This window comes from Capra hircus, chromosome 15 (assembly GCF_001704415.2).
Source record: "Capra hircus breed San Clemente chromosome 15, ASM170441v1, whole genome shotgun sequence".
NCBI lineage: Eukaryota > Metazoa > Chordata > Mammalia > Artiodactyla > Bovidae > Capra > Capra hircus.
The window spans coordinates 15838092-15855563 of record NC_030822.1 but is presented as its reverse complement, the minus strand read 5'-3'; the positions used below and the strand labels follow the sequence as shown (position 1 = coordinate 15855563).

At 40.8% G+C, this 17472-nt stretch overlaps 1 protein-coding gene across 3 annotated transcripts in view; it reads left to right on the top strand.

Moving 5' to 3' along the window:
• C15H11orf74 (chromosome 15 C11orf74 homolog) overlaps nucleotides 1-16266 on the top strand; it is a 69654-nt gene extending 53388 nt beyond the window's left edge. For all 3 annotated transcript variants that reach the window (XM_013969830.2, XM_005690093.2, XM_005690094.2), the window contains 2 exons: nucleotides 5529-5671; nucleotides 16020-16266. In XM_013969830.2, coding sequence (XP_013825284.2) covers nucleotides 5529-5671; nucleotides 16020-16178 — 302 coding nt within the window. In that variant the 3' untranslated portion in view covers nucleotides 16179-16266. The remainder of the gene's footprint in view (nucleotides 1-5528; nucleotides 5672-16019) is intronic.

Here is a 17472-nt window from a genome sequence, read left to right as displayed (position 1 = left end):
AGATGTTCCGTGGGTCCATGTGTATCATTAATTTCCCCTTTTGATCCAGTGTCTTCGTATACCTGGTAATTTTTGTTTGAGCGCTGAATACTGTATATAAAATATTACAGAGGCTCTGGATGATGTTACCTTTATCTGTGCTTAGAGAAACTCCAACATTCTCTGCTAGCATTTAGAGTAGTTATAGATCAGCTTAACCCAATATGGGATTGAGCTGATTTGGTGACTGAGATTCAGGTTTTATGAAAGAAAGTAAAAGTGTTAGTCGCTAATTCATATCTGACTCTTTGCGACCCCATGGACTGTAGCCCTTCCGGCTCCTCTGTTCATGGCATTCTCTGGGCAAGAACACTGGAGTGCCATTTCCTACTCTAGAGGATCTTCCCAACCCAGGGACTGAACCTGGATCTCCTACGTTGCAGGCATATTCTTCACCATCTGAGCCACCACCTCAGGCTTTATGAGGGCTGCTCTACTTCTAGTTCTCGCTTGCTTCTAGGGTGTAGCCCTTCAGGGTAAATTACAGCCCTTTCTTTTTGGAAGTCCTGAACTCTGTTTTTTGTCTTCAGAGCACTGTGAATCTGTTGGTAGTTCTGCTAAGCTTCTCAGCCTCTTAGCCTATTTCTTCTTCTTGGTCTTTTAGCCTCTGCTTACAAATCACTAGATGCCGTATGTTGAAAAACAGCTTAGAATCTTAGACTCACATTCAGTACTTTCCTTCTCTCCAGGATCTTAGCCCCTCAAGTTTTGGGCTTCCCTGGTAGCATGCCTTTAACTAGTTAATTTTTATCATTTTCCCAGCTGTTCCAGTGTTCTTGCTGGAAGGTTCAGACTATATGATGAGGGTCAGATATTAAATGTGGTCTGGGAGCTCCTTTGGAAACCCCAAGGTCTGAAGGTCAAATATGTTGACATTTGCACTGATGTTGCAAAAGCAATGATGGGCAAAGATACTAGTACCTTAGTGTGACTCAAGGTAGAATCACCAGGCTATACTAGTCGTCACTGTTACCTTCACTGTCATGAATTTGTAGTTAAAACAAATGCCAGTTTCCATTGAAAATGTCTTTGATGAAATGGTGTTTGTGTGGTGTGTGCTCAGTCACGTCCAATTCTTTGTGACCCCGTGGACTGTAGTCCCCCAGGCTCCTCTGTCTGTGAAATTCTCCAGGCAAGAGTACTGGAGTGGGTTGCCATTTCCTTCTCTAGAGGATCGTCCTGACCCAGGGATCTAACCCGAGTCTTCCACATTGCAGGCAGATTCTTTACCGTCTGCACCACCAGGGAAGTAGTAAAAATTATTAATTTTATTGAATCTTGATCCCTGAGTATACCTCTTTTTAATGTTTTGTATGTATACAGCACTTCTGCTGCATACTGACATACAACAGTTGTATTTCACATGTGCATGAAATACACGAGCATTTTTTCATGGAAAAAATGGAAAACACTTTTTAATAAAAAACACTTATGCCGTTGAGTGGTGTGCGGAATTAATTTTTTTTTTCTTTCATGGATCAACATTTTTACTTGAAAGAATGACTGACAAAATGTAGTTCTCAAAAGTGAATGAAGTGAAGCTGTCTTTTCAAGACAAACAACTGATAGTGTTCATTGCCAGTGATAGAGTTGGCAATGGATCAAGTGAAAATTGGATTTTTGGAAAACTTATATCCAGTACTGTGAGCTTGACAGCTTCTCAATATTTAAAGGCTTTTTTGATAAAATTGGTAATGTTAACTAATGTGACTTTTATATTGCATAATGAAATATGTCAGCATTTGAAAGATCTGCATAACAGAGTGAACCACCGTTTTCCAAATAACCGATTTATGGTGTTACAAAATCATGCACAGAACAATTCATTTATGATAAAGGCCAGACCAATGAATTTTAAACATAAGAGCATGAAAACTTCTCTGAAAGGGTTTCATGTTGCACATTGAAAATATTTTTAAAACCAATATCATTTGTCAAGATCCAGTGTGTATCAAAGAATATCCCCAACTGTATAAAAGGAGTATTAAAGTACTCCTCCCCTTTCCAACGTATATATCGTGTGAGACTAGAATTTCTTCATTTTCATCATGTGAAACAGCATATTCCAAAAATTGAATGCAGAAGCAAAGATAGAATCCAGCTTTCTCTACTTAAGAACTTAAAAGATTCAGAAAATGTAAAACAATGCTTCTTTTCTATTATTTTTGCTTTTGGAAAATATCTTTTTAAAAAAGTATTTATTTTAATAATGATTGTATTATTTTAATAATTTGAAATCAAATATTTGAAAATTCAGTTTCTAATATGGTAAATATTGTTAGATATAACTCCCACCAAAAAAAGCTCTTTGCATCTTCAAAAATTTTTAACAAGAAACTCTGACATAAACTATCATAGCTGGAATCCGTATGCATAAGAGACCTCAGTCCATTTCTTATGTGTATCTTTTTTGGTCTTGAGGAGTGCCCAAAATTTCAGGAAATTTTGGCTATTTCTACATGGCAACAAAGGATTGAATTGGTTGATCTTATAAATATGATAGGCAGATTAAGTATTATTGTTGTCTAGATTATCAGGTGTCAGATTACCTTTTCTTTTTTTGATTGCTTACTTTTAAAGGTATTACCTTTGACTTGCTGATCATTGGTTAAATATAGAAAGGCACATGGCAGAAACGGATAATTTATAAACGTTGGACATTCTTATTATGTAGTTGAGAAAGAGATTGAAATGCTTTCAACCAGGCTTGCCATCCAATATGAAGATTCATTTTTGAGAGTTGCCTTAACTCGACAAAGCCCATCAGTCAAGATGGTGGTATTTATCAATAGTTAAGAAAAAACTAATTGTTTTAGAAACAGTAAGCCTAGATTGAGTAAGCTGTGGGAAATAGTAAAGGACAAGGAAGCCTGGTGTGCTGCAGTCCATAGGTTGCAAAGAGTGGACAACGGCTTAGTGACTAAACAACAGCAAAAGTGTCTTAAAGATCAGATTTCAGTCTAAAAAGCTTTAGAGATCTTCAGAAATTCCATTCCTCGTCATCAATGAATACAATTATTTTCCCTCTCAGAGAATGAATATATAAATGGTTATTTTATATATAACCCATCAGTGACTATAAAATGGATAAAGGACAAGGTAGGTTTCTTTATAACCTACTTATTATCAGACTGTTCGTGTCCATAATGGTTTCACCATTTTATAAATCTGTCCTATTTAGAGGTAAAGCAGTTCAGTTTTTGTGTTGACTAGTCTCTGATTTTATGTGTAAAAATCATATCCCTGGAAAAAAACTTAGCTTTTGAGGATAAGGACTTTACATATTTTGTATCATTCACAATGTTCTATGGATAGGTAGACTTACACGTGCTGTTCAATTTAAAAGTTGAGATACAGGAAATCCATTTCCTTTCTGCAAGTACGCGTTGAATTTACTACACATAAGGTGCTGGGTGTGTTAGACTCCAACTATGCAAGTTTGTGTGTTTTCTTTTTATCCTGGAGAAACGAATGACAGGAATGTGGAATGTGGTGAATACTGAGTCGTCTTGTTTTGAAAGAACTGTTCCCATGGCAGTGGGCTTTTTAGGAAGGAAACCGTTATTGCTGAAAACCCTACCTTCTTTGCAAATATATGAGGGACGTGAAGAATCTCAGCCAAGGAATGGCAGAGTTGTTCTTCTTGATGCACAGTGTTGTCAGTCGGATCTTAAATAGCTCTGAAAGCAGAATTGATTTTTATTTCACATTTGAAGTGATGTTTGCTCTGGCAGCCATTGGGTCTGGTAGATATTGGTTTTCATATTAAGAGGCTTGACCCTTACTCTCCTTGCCTCTGTTGTTGGCTGGCCCCTAACCAGTGAAGGAGTTTAGCTTTGGACTCATCAAGGGAAAGCCAGTCTTTCCACCAACCTTATTGAGTATTTAAAAGTGTTACTTCTCTGGTTATAAAACGCGTGAACACACTGACTGCTGACTAATCATGTTAACATGCTTATCATAGTGATGTTTCTTGGCCCTGAGTTTGGAGATACAAATCTGGTAGATTTAAATAACATAAGAGATGAAACTGCTTTCTTAGAAATCAGTTTCTGATGTGACGTCTTGGGCTCAGAACAGGGCTCTGCAGCCAGACTGCAGCTGTGGCGCCTTGAATGCGGTGATTCTGGGTGTTAGAACTCCTTGTCTGTAAAACAGGCAATAATAGAGTTGTTGAGAGGATTAGCTGAGTTAATGCATGTAAAAAGCTGGCTAGTATTATCGTTTTCATTTCCCCTAATTAATCAGGTCACCTTCTACGATTTCAGTAATTAATCATAGTCATGCGTGCATGCTCAGCCTCTAACTTGTGTCTGACTCTGTGCAACCCCATGGACTGTAGCCTGCCAGGCTCCTCTGTCCATGGGATTTTCCAGGCAAGAGTACTGGAGTGGGTTGCTGTTTCCTCCTCCAGGGGCTCTTCCTCACTCAGGGATCAAAAAAGACATGATTACAAAATTCTTAAGCTTCCAGGTGGTATCTGCAGTGGAGAGAGATGTATTTCAAATCTGTTTCCATTTCTGAATAGCAGTACCTGCTCAGTTATCTCCTCATATATGCTGCCATTGGCAACAGCCAAGGCATGCCTGTTGTTAATTAATCACTTCCACTGAGAACTTAATTAGTGTCTTAATTAGGATCATCATTGAGTAGCAGGCCGCAGCATCCTGCGCCAGCTGCAAGTTACTGGCTGGCTCCAGCAGCCCTTCTGGTCCTGCAGAAACAGGCCAAGGAGCAATCCTTTTGGGCTTCTGTTTGTTTTTCTGTCTTCAGAGAGAGCTGTGGAAGATCATTGTTTGTCCATGATGCATCCATGATTCTGCCACATGTGCAAAAATAAATAAATAAATAAAGGGAACACATCTACTTCTAATGGATTGATCAGAAAACCAGGATTGGCTTTTGAATTCTTGCTGTTGTGCTAAACAAGCCGGAAACACAAAACACATTGTTGTTTGCAAGTGTTGGAAATGAGGCCACGCATTCTGAGTATGACGGATTATTTCATTTTTCTGCTGCAAGTGGAAGTTCCTTCCTTCTGGCATCATTGTTTTTTAATACGTTGTTTTGAAATATTGCCATATTGTTACAGGATGAAATCAGCACTCCATTTTCTTTCTCTTTCCCCCCTTAGGAAAATGTGGCAAAATGAGACAAAAGTAGCATCTTCTGGACTTGGTTTCCTATAGAAGTAGAAGTTGGGTTGAAAGGCATGATCAAGCTGTGCCCCAGACAACATTTCTCCCAGACCTTTTGGATGGATTGTTAACATAGCAGCAATCAGAGAAAAACTAATGCACCAGCAGCTTTTATTTTCTAGAAGGGAGACACCCTTGAGCCAAGTTCCCCAGTGAGAACAGGTGTTGTGAAACGGGCCTACTTTACTTGAGCATATTTGCTCATTCTTTTGACTGTCATAGGCTTTTTGATGATTTAGGTCAATTGTGGACTTGGTGAAGGGATCGAGTGATGTATTTTGTGTTCAACAGACGTGCTGCTGCTTCCAGGACAAGTGGAGCAGGAAGTGAGCCTGAGTGTTCCCTCTTACATTCCTTCTGTGGCCATCCAGCCTGTCACCCCTGGAACGAAGCCCAGGCCCACCGTGAAAGCAGCAGATAAACAAAGGGAAGAGGTACTTTTCAGGGAATTCAGGCCTCTTGAAGTTGCCTTGATGCTATAACTGGTCCTTTCAGAGAAATGCCACCATACCCGTGTGCGCCTGTAGTTTTCTCAGGTTTGGGAAAATGTGGAATTCAGGTTGCTTAATTGGGTCCCTGTCTCTGTCATCTCTCTCTAATGTGTATAATCCCTTTGAACACACAGAGAGCAATTATGCTTTTACTCAGAAACTATTTTTATGTCATCATGTTTGCCGTGCTGCAGGATGGTGCTACCTGGGGACTAATCCACAGATAGGTTGGACAGATTTCTTTCCTCTTTTTGTCTGTACCAGCCTCTTTTCTTTTTGTTATTGCTTCCAAGTCTCTATAAACATTTTGCATTAGTTAAGGTAAGGCCAGGCTGCTATAGTAGGGAACCCTATAGGGGGTCAATAGGGAACAATAATTCAATGGCTAAAAGGAGAGAGAAGTTTATTTCTCTCCTGTAACAGCCTGAGGAGAGCCTTTAAAGTGAGCAAGTGGTGGTTCTGTTTTCAGTCATTGGGGCCCACCGGGTTCCTTCTCTCTGGATCTCAGTGCACCTCAGGACATTGTCGGCGTGTGCATGTTCCAAGTCAGGTCACTGTCCTACCTGGAGGGGCAGGGAATGAGAGGATGGGGACAGCGTGCTTCCCCAAGGCTGAGGACTTAGGCTCTTCATTTCTGCTCTCTCTCGTTGGCAACCACTTAGTCCCGTGTTCCTATCTGATCACCAGGGAGAAATGTCATCTAGCCATGTGCTTCTCCAGCATGGGAGAATGGAATCTGCCACCTGTTAATTCTCCCCAATACACAACATGGAGAGTCATATCTTCATTTACTTAATAGACAGGCACCAACTGAGGCCACTGATGGTGCTGGGTAGTGACCTTTATCACCTTTTTTACGCTAGCATAAAAGGGGATCAGGTACAAGAAGTTGTTAAGGGCTCTTTATTATTGATTCCAAATAAAAATACTAGACTGTTTCCTGATTATTTAATCGTTCAGGTACTAGTCTTGTCATCTGAAGATATTCTGTTATGGAAGCAGTCATTCAATCAGAAGTAATCCACACATTTCAATTTTTGCCCTTTGCTAATAGAACTTTTGTTCACTGACACCAGAAAAGTCTATCTAGGAGGTTTGCAGACTTATATTGAACCCCCAAATAGGTTACTTGGAGAAGGAAATGGCAACCCACTCCAGTATTCTTGCCTGGAGAATCCGATGGACAAAGGAGCCTGGTGGGCTATTGTTCATGGGGTCGAGACAGCCACTTTTCAGTGTCTTTTTGAATTATGGAGCTTCCTCTGAGTATTAAGAAGCTAAAATTGCAAGGTGATTGCTATGCAAGAATCAGCTTCTTTTAAAGACTTGTTCATGTTCTTGACTTCAGTTGTGACCGTACAAATTATTGGGCCAGCCAGTATTCAGTGGCATTCATGCCATTATAGAAATTGTTACAAAATGGCTTTAGCTGATGGGTTTAAAAAAATGAATGATTTCTATGATCTCTCATATAGCCAGCAAAATGCTAGTTAAAAGCCTGTATATGATTATCTCTTTAAAACGAGTATAAGTTTCTTCTCAGAAAATGTGAAAATTTTTAAATGTTCAAATCAAAATGATAGGAACAGTTTTTGTGCTGGCAACTAATGAGACACACAGTTCGGTTCAGTTATAGTTCAGTCGCTCAGTCGTGTCTGACTCTTTGCAACCCCATGAACCGCAGCACGCCAGGCCTCCCTGTTCATCACCATCTCCCGGAGTTCACTCAGACTCACGTCCATCAAGTCCGTGATGCCATCCAGCCATCTCATCCTCGGTCGTCCCCTTCTCCTCCTGCCCCCAATCCCTCCCCATCATCAGTCTTTCCCAATGAGTCACCTCTTCTCATGAGGTGGCCAAAGTACTAATGAGACACAGATGAATAATTTATATTCAGAGTAATGTTGTGGGTGGGCTTTTAATTTCTAGACACTATTTGTTAGAGAAACATTTCAGGACTGTCTAGAATCACAGTACCGCACCACCTCTGCCTTGGTTTAATAGTATTAATCTTATTCTAAAGTACGCAGTGCAAGAAAAAGAACATAATCACCAAATTCCAGCACATGGGTCCTGTGAGGACCTACCGAGGGGCCATTTTGGGCTAGAGACGGTGGTTCCTTTCTGTGATGTCAGTCTCAAAAGTTGAAAATGTATCCTGGATGTCCTGACTCCCTCTTAATTGCCTAATAAGAATCTATAACTTCTTGAACTGAACCCATTTAATTTTTTTCGCTAATTTTATCACTGCTGTTATTCATGTGCATTTCCCCCTTAACAGTCAAACCTTTTTAAAGAAACTTCCACTTTCCCTTTGTGAATAATTTCTTGCTGTGGTCATTCTATTTTGATGAATTTTGGAAGTTCTGAACTTTATAGAATTTTGGAAGTTCTATAAAGTTCTGAAGCTTTATAGAACAAAAAGAATTCACGTTAAGAAGATAAAAAATTACCAGTTCCTTTCCTACTTTCCAAAGTACAGAAGAGGTCATTGAAGAAACTTTCGTAATATTTTAATGGGAGATGGCCTGTTTTTCCAATTCAAAATAGGACTGTCAAGTTTTTCACCTGTAAAGACAGTTTAGTTACCATGTTACTGTGCAAGACAGCCTATAGCTAAATGCTGCTATTATTGATTTGAGCATTAGTTTTATTTTCTTTAATTTGCCTGTGTGGTTCTGTGAATGAAAATGATTCTTCCTGTAACAGTGTCCCTCTTAGAATAAGTCACAGAAACAATTTTAAGAAAACCAGCAGTTTTCTGATAGTGTACAAATTCTATTCCCTGGGAGGCTACAAAAAATTTCAATTAAATTTGAAATTAGACACCTGAAATCCATATATTTCTCTCAGCTCCTTAGGCAAAAATAACAAGTTAATAACTTAATTCACAGTTGTTTTCTATTTAGTAGCAGGAGATTTGGTGTCCCATTGCACAAATTCTGCGCTTTGAAATAAATCAGAAGTTCAGTTTGCAATTTAAAAACCTCGGAGCCTTGGAGCTTAGAACCCGAAAATGAACGCAACTTGAAAGAAGAGAATTCCCAAAGTGTGCCACAGTAGCCAACAGCTGAAATGCATAAATAGAACAGCAGCTTTACTGTGGCTGGAAAGCTGTCATTTTGAAGATCATAGCAAAGTCTTCTAAACTGCAGGGTACGTCAGGGTTCACTTTGAATTACATGTATGCCCCTTGTCTTAGAAGACTACATTCACTCCTGTGTGTCTCTATAAGGAGATTCCTTAATTGAAATGCAAAAAAGTCAGAACTAGTGCTGAGTTCAGTGCTATGCCTATAGAAGACATAGTAAATACTGAATGAGCAAATAATCAAAAAAAATTTTACTAGCTACCGGGAGTGACTTTCTGGTATAATAAGATGGTGAGGGTCATTCTCTTTTTTCTTTTCTATTCGTTCATTCCCGTCAACATGTAAACACATCTAAGTCTCTCCCATGCCGGGGTCCAGCCCCGGTGGATCCAGGGTGATTTGAAGGTGGGGACGGAGTCGGCGTCTTTGGAAAAATACATATTTAATCACAGATATAGAGAGATTAGAAATGGATAGTGTAGTAGGAAGATTAGTGGAGAAAAAGAGGCTGAATAACTTGGATTACGTGGAATAGCATCCATGCTCCGGATGGGAATTCAGCCAGGAAAGCAGAGAGCAAGAAAGAAGCGACATGGGGGAATCAGTCTTTCCGGAAACTGATCCAATTTCTTTATTTTTGGGTTAGCTTATATACCTTTTGTTACACATAGGGATGAATACAGAGTCACGCGGGAGTCAGCAGTCCTGACCTTTATCAAAATCAGGTGCTTCACATAAATGTATAAAAAAGGTACATCATCTTCTGGCCATGAGTGAGACCTGCTGACATTTTATGATCCTTTCTTTCTGATAACCAAAAAACTTATTTCTTCCAAGGGTGTTTTTTCTTAAACCAGGCACCATCCTCCAAATAAAGTTACATTCCTATAGGGTGAGGGTGTAGTGAGTTACAATCAAGAAAGGAATTTATTTAATCCAAGGTTAACATGATTAGTCTTAAAGGTTAATACTTACTTCTCCTATATGCTTAAAGGTTAATACTTATTTCTCCTATATGTTAGTTATATTCATTATAAGGGTAGGGAACATGGAGATTTAGCAGCAAACATCAGCCCAACAAATGAAAATCCTTTCACCAATGTTCCCCTTAAGATCTATTTAGTCTTAAGATATGATAAAGTTACATTTTTACATAGCAAGATCATGGTGATTTATAACAAAGCACAGTGATCTATTATAAAAGAGAAAATCCATTAACTCAAAAAGTCTAGTATTGCTAACATCAAACTACTATATTTCCTTTGCTATATTCCAAATACATTGATTAATATGTTCCCAGGAGCCTAAGGATATGGAGGCCTGGCGGCAATCATTGACTCAACAAGAAGAAAAAGCCCTGTGCTAATTAAGACTCTCAAAATACTCCCAAACTCTGTGCTGTTTATGGTTGAGAGGTAGTAAACAATCATGTGCGTAGTGGCAGGAGTATGGATAATCCTGTCACACAAGCTAGTCTGTCAGCAGAGAGGTTTGACCTGAGACATCCTTGTCCCACCCAGAGCAGGGAATTAGCAGCAATTATTGACCCAACAAATGAAAAACCCTTCACCAATATAATTCCTAACCAACCCACTATACTAATAATTTCTAATTCCCCAAAAGAATTTGCCTTTAGTAAGTCTAAAACATCTCATGCCTCTCAGATTGGGAGGCTGTGAACAATCACATGTGGCCGGACGAACCTATACAGGTGGGCTAGATAACCTTCAGAGGAGTCCGTAAGCTGAAACACTCTGTCACGCCCAAGAATTTTTCTTGCCTTGGAGCTGCACGTTTACTCCTTCTCCGAGAGAAACAGTTATGGGGGAGAGCCCCCCGTAAAGTCAGAGGTGTAGGTGAGAGCATAAAACAGACTCTGGTCTTGGGGTTAGATGCTCGGGAACAGGGGGTTTCCTGAGGCTTGATCACGCCTTTGTGTATGCCAAGCCTCCTTCCACATGACCTTTGCCATGGGCGGAGTTCCTCACGCTGGCTCCCGGCACTCCCATTCTTAACAAAATGAAAGAAAACTAAGGAAGAATATCCTCCCCTTTACCTTGGACCCCTCTGGCTATTGTCCTTTTTTCTCACTTTCCATGTAGACTTCACAAACCATTAGATCTAGCTCCCCTCGTCGTCTCTGCTTCCTTTCCCCTTGTTCCTCATTCAGTTCATTGCAAAACGTCCTTGTGTTGATCGTCTACCTGGACAGAGTCAGAATAAAGGTACCAAGCACTTTATTAGTGCCAAATGCCAGTGGACACTTTTCTGTCTTTAATGGGCCTCTCCACTGCAGTTGTCACCACTGATCTTGCCTGACACTCACACTCCTGGCGCTCCCGTGTGTATTTCTCTGGGTGTTCTTGCCCTGCTTCCTCTGGGGGTTTCCTGCCATGCTCCTCTTAGGAGCTGGTGTTCCTCAGGGTTCCATGCTAAACCACAGCTCTTCCCACTTGCACACATGGATCCGTTTTCGTCTCTAGGTGACTCCCCTTTGTGCTTCTGTCTCCAAATCTGTGTCTCTATAGCTTCAGACCTTTTGCTGAGCTCCAGGTTTGTGTGTTCACTGCCTGTTGACAATTCTATCTGGATTCCATAAGGTACATTCGAATCAGCATGTTAAATACTGAGCTTATCTTTACCTGCTTCCATTCCTGCATTCTTGTCTTTCGTCCCTTCCCATATGCAAATTAGCCAGTTTTTCTAAAATTTTCAAATGTCTGCTCTGAGTGCCCTGTGCTCCTTGTCTCTTGTCTGGACTGCTTCAGCCCACTCCTGACTCCAAGCCTACCCTTTATTCCATCTGCAAAGTGACTTAATTCGACGTATGCTCAAGGAGGGCAGGGCATCCTGTTCTCTGCACCACACCGGTGCCCCCAGCACTTATCTCAGTTAGCATTTGAATGAAGGAAGGAATTTATTTGAAATGCATAGATGACCAAGTATCTACTTGCTTTCAAAAAAAATCCTTCAGCGACTTCATCATCTCTGGGAAAAGCAGCATACAAGACCCATCGTGACCTGGCACCATCCTCGTCTCCTGCTGCTCTCTACCTGACATTTTCAGCACTGACCTGCTTGTAGATCTACATACATGAAATTCTGTGTCTTTCTTACTTGGCCTCCTCTGCTCATGAGACCTGCTTTTGTCCCAAGCTCATTTTCCCTCACCTTGTTAAATAATATTACCTTTGAAGATTCTGCTTAGATAGCAGCTCTTCCAGGAAGCCTCCCCTGATTCCTTCCCAATGCCTTCTAATCTAGGCTGGGTTACGCTTTCCTTCCTTTTACTATTCCCTCCTAACTATACCATGTATACTTACTACATTTTACTATAATTGTTCATATATGTATCTAAATCATTTCTCTGAGGTTTCACACAAGTCTGCAGCTTTGTATCCTCAGCACCCAGCACAGCACCTAGATTTTAATAAACATTCGTGGAAAGAATGGAATATATCTGAATGATTGCAGGAGACTATTCCTCTGATATTTTGATCCAGAGATGTACTGGACACCTTGCAGTACAGAGTGACAGTGATACACCCAAACAGCTTTAAAATGTCTTGAGTATCATATTTTGGCATTGCAGATAAGAAATTATTATCACCCTTAATTTCTTTCTTTTATTATATACATCAGCATTTCACTGATTGCCTAAAGGAATTAATCTAACAATAAAAGCTGCTGTTAATAACTGAGTTTCTAAGTGAAGGCATTTATATTTTTAAGCATATTTTTAATTTTTAAAGTGTATTATAAATGAATAATTCTTGCATTGGCATTGTATATCTATTGGCTAGCTAAAAACTTATTCCTTGGCATCATTTAAGTTAATACCAAATAACTGATGAAGGAAATTGTGCTCTATAATAGAGAAAAATTTAAGTGTATGAAAAAGAACTTATGGAAAATAAAAACTTTCCACTTAAAGATTAATTTCTATATCTCCAGTTCCATAATGTTGGATATTGTGGCCAAAAGGTATCTTGGGACCCTTGGGAAGGGAGAGTGGTAAGAGGGTGATGGGTTGAGCCGTACCTGGGAAAAAGAACTAACTTGACTGTGGGAGTCAGCCCTTGTCAAGAGAGTTTAGAAATTCAACACAGCAGCCTTGCCCTGTCTGGGTTGCTGGTACAAGGTGGGTCAGGACTAGGGTGTTGAGTGGGGAGTCGAGTAGGATTTTCTGGAGAGTGGTCACGCTCAGTTGGAAGTAAGCTAATTTTAGCACTTTGCCCTCCATGCTTGTGTAGCCCTTTTTGCATCCCTCTGTTGAGGAGCATGGAGCATGGTCAGGAAATCACTCCCTTACTTCTCTCTTCTCCTTGAAGTTAACAAAACCTCGTGGACACAGATTTTCGTTTTCTTTATCTTTATGTGTTCTCAGTATCCAGTTCACATTAAATGCTCAATAGCTGTTTATGGAGTGAACACGTAGAGGGGAGGGAGGTGGGCAAGTGAGGGCTGTTCATGTGGTGTGAGGGAGTCTGAGAAGGATGCTCTTGCTCAGATTTTAGCTCAGCAAAGAGATTTGTTGTATTTGAACCCGCTTTCCAGTCTCAGAGGGAGGTAGGTGAAGGCAGAGTGACTGCATCTATTGAGAGTGGCTAGTGAAGTCTGATGGAAAAGGCAATGGCACCCCACTCCAATACTCTTGCCTGGAAAATCCGATGGACAGAGGAGCCTGGTAGTCTGCAGTCCATGGGGTCGCTAGGAGTCGGACACGACTGAGCGACTTCACTTTCACTTTTCACTTCCATGCATTGGAGAAGGAAATGGCAACCCACTCCAGTGTTCTTGCCTGGAGAATCCCAAGGACAGGGGAGCCTGGTGGGCTGCCGTCTCTGGGGTCGCACAGAGTCGGACACGACTGAAGTGACTTAGCAGCAGCAGTGAAGTCTGGGCAGGTCTTAGAGGCCTCAGGACAGGGTTCAAAGTCCCAGTACAGTGGGCAGCTGGAATCTTGGTGGACGTGTGGATGGCAGGCCTTTAACCAGTCTACAGGGCAGCAAGAATCCCACTGGACAGAAGACACTGGCAGAGAGGGGACTCCTCCTCGTCGTCTGCCAGGACCAGGCTTGCAGGCCTCAGTGCTCACTGCCGGATAGAGCTGGAGATGGTAAGGATGCTTCTGTTCAGGAAATGAGCGTTTTGTGTCATTGTGTACACGTTTCTTCACTTGAGCTGGTCTTAGCCCTATTACCCCACTGGTGATGCAAAATTTAATTTTCAGAGACTGACCAGAAGGGACAGATCAGCTTCTCAGCAGACTGATTTGATTCCTGTATACACTTGCTCCTTTAAGGACAGTCACGGTATTATGTGGATCCTTGAGTGCATTTTTATGGTAGACTGGGAGAATTTTTTAGCTTATTTAGAAAAGATCTTTTCTCCCAAAGAGACATGATTTGGCTTAGGGAAACTTCAAGGTTGATCTTTGCTGGTGTTTTTTGTTGAGAAAGTGGAAGCTTTATCTACAGATCACCCGGGATTCAAATCTTGCTTCTCTACCTTACTAATTGTACAGCCTTGATAAGTTACTTAGCTTCTTAGAGCTTTGTAAAATGGGTTGTTTGAAGATTACTGCTAATTCCCACAAAGTTCCTAGTAACTGGGGCTGGCGTGTGGTGGGAACTCACTCAGTGACAGGTCTCATCATTACCTTTGTCAGAAAAGCACAGACACTTTCTAATAAAGAGGAAATGAACAAGTCTCTGAAATTTGTTCTCTTGCTGGTTTTACTAAGAAAGGATGATAGATGGCTGGGTGTTTGCTATTAGCACTGCATACCCAACTACAAAATGCAGCTTGCTAAACAGATAGGTGATAACCTAATTTTCATGTTTTTTTTCTTCGCATCTTTGAAAACAGCACACAGCTTCTGAGTGAGATGCTCCATTTTCAAGAACATTGCAAAAGCCACTCGATGAGATCATTTTCCATGCAAGAATATTTAAAGCTGATTATAGCTTCAGGGCATTTTTTTTTACTCTTGCATAAGCCATAGTTTTCAATTATTTCAGCATCATCATACATAATATAGAGCTACAAAGAAGTACTGGGTGATCTCATAGTATCACACGCCATTTGATTTTGGAGAGGCTTTCCAAGGGGTAATACAATGAGATTTAAAGCATTCTCTTTTGTTTATTGGAAAATACACTTTTTAAACTACCTTCCTTTAGGAAGTCTTTAAAATTCACAGATTATGAATAAGCAGGTACAAAATTATTATTTCTCTTTGCAGCTTCTCTGAGTTGCAAGTAAATTCTGTAATATTTTAAAATTCTTGGTGGGAAGAAAGGATCCTAGACTTTTTAATTTAAGGGGGACACTATGTGTTTTAATTCTTGCTATTATTGGCCCAAGTACTATCTGAAGAAGTATGTTAAGCATAGGGTATTTTTATCTTCAAAAATGAATGTATTTTTGATGCAAGTCTTTTTTTAGTAAATACTAAAAATAAAAATGTCTTTAAGATTGAACAAAATCTTAGGGTTTATTTTCTCACATTTGAATATAACTTTTAAAAAGCAGGGACATCATTTTGCCAACAAAGGTCTGTATAGAGTCAAAGCTATGGTTTTTCCAGTAGTTTATGTATGGATGTGAGAGTTGGACCATAACATTGAAGAACATTGAAGAACTGAGGCTTTTCAATTGTGGTGTTGGAGAAAACTCTTGAGATTCCCTTGGACTGCATGGATATCAAACCAGTCTGTCCTAAGGGAAATCAACCCTGAATATTCATTGGAAGGACTGATGCTGAAACCGAAGCTCAGATACTTTGGCCACCTGATGTGAAGAGCCAACTCATTGGAAAAGACCCTGAGTCAGATAGGACTTAGCCTCTGAACAACAGCAAACTTAGTTTTTCCATATGCCTGTAGCCCATATGCTACAAATGGTAAAAATGTATTGAATGTGTGCAAGAGAGATTTTCTGATTCTTGCCGTGGGTGGAATTAGCTAATGATATTCATTCCAACGCAGGATGGTACAAATGGGGCACATTAAAAGGCCTAAATTAGGTCAAATTGAATAATTGAATTTATTCCTTTACTTAAAAACAGCTTAATCAGCTGAGAGTGCTGAAGTCTAAAAAAAGTTTAATTAAATATTAATAGGGAGTTTATGTTTTCAGCTTTATCTTCATTTCCAATGATTATATATGATTTTCCTCCTTCATTACCTTTTATAGATCACTGGAGACGAAGTTCAGCCCTTCTCGCTTGATGAAGAATTCGATTATGATGCAGTGGTGCTAACCCCCAAGTTCACTCCTGCAGAGATGAATGTCATCGAAGAGCTATCCAAGCAGAAGACAAAGAGCGCAGACTTGGAGGAGCCCCATGACTGATCCACCCAGACCTCTTTACATTTATTTTTATTTTGTTCTTATTCAAGCAACATGAAATTAAAAGATAAACCTGTTGTAATCCCCTTCATGTAAATGTGTGTGTGTGCATTGATTTATAGGGTTATTTCTCGGTGGACTTCCCCGGTGGCGCAGTGGTAAAGAATTTGCCTTCAATGCAAGTAGATGCAGCAGATGTGGGTTCAGTCCCTGTGTCGGGAAGATGCCCTGGGCAAGGGAATGGCAACTCACTCCAGTATTCTGGCCTGGGAAATCCTGTGGACAGAGGAGTCTGGGGGGCTACAGTCCATGGGGTTACAAAGAATCGGACACAACTGAGCATGCCCACACCACCAATCTTTTCAGTAGGGCGATGGGTCTGAAAAGTGAAGTGAAAATAGCTCAGTTGTGTCCAGCTTTTTGTGACCCATGGGCTATACAGTCCATGGAATTCTCCAGGCCAGAATACTGGAGTGGGTAGCAGCCGCTCCCTTCTTCAGGGAATCTTCCCAACTCAGGGATTGAACCCAGGTCTCCCACATTGCAGGCAGATTCTTTACCATCTGAGCCACCAGGGAAGCCCAAGAATACTGGAGTGTGTAACCTATCCCTTCTCCAGCGGATCATCCTGATCCAGGAATGGAACTGGGGTTTTCTGCACTGCAGGTGGATTCTCTACCAGGTGAGCTACCAGCAAAGCCCAGGTGATGCGTCTAACAAAACCAACCTGCTCTCTATGGTTTATGTGGTTTAGTTGCTCAGTCGTGTCCAACTCTTGCGATCCCTTGGACTGTAACACACCAGACTCTTCCGTTCATGGAATTTTCCAGGCAAGAATTCTGGAGTAGGTTGCCATTTCCTTCTCCAGGGGATCTTCCTGATCCAGGGATGAAACCCGGCCCCCTGCATTGCAGACAGTCTACTGCATTGCAGACAGATTCTTTACCAGTTGAGCCGCCAGGGTGGCCTCTATCCTTACAGAATTCTCTTCTATCACTTGGCTGCATCCATGGCTGATAGGGGGAGAGGGAGGTGGCAAATGGGAACAGGAAGCAGCACCTACAGAAGGGTCTATCTGGTGAGAGCACTGCAAGTAGGTAATTGTGACATAGACTGGAAATTTCACCCTACCTGCTTGGGGAGGAAGGGCAATTGAGCATGCAAAGCCCAGAGAAGAACTGGTCAAGTGGTAGGTCCCAGGTGCCAGGTATCCAGAGACAGTTATATGAATGTGAGTGCTGAGAGGCTGGGCTTCGAGGATTGATTGAGAAAGACTTTACTGAAAAGGAAAGCATCT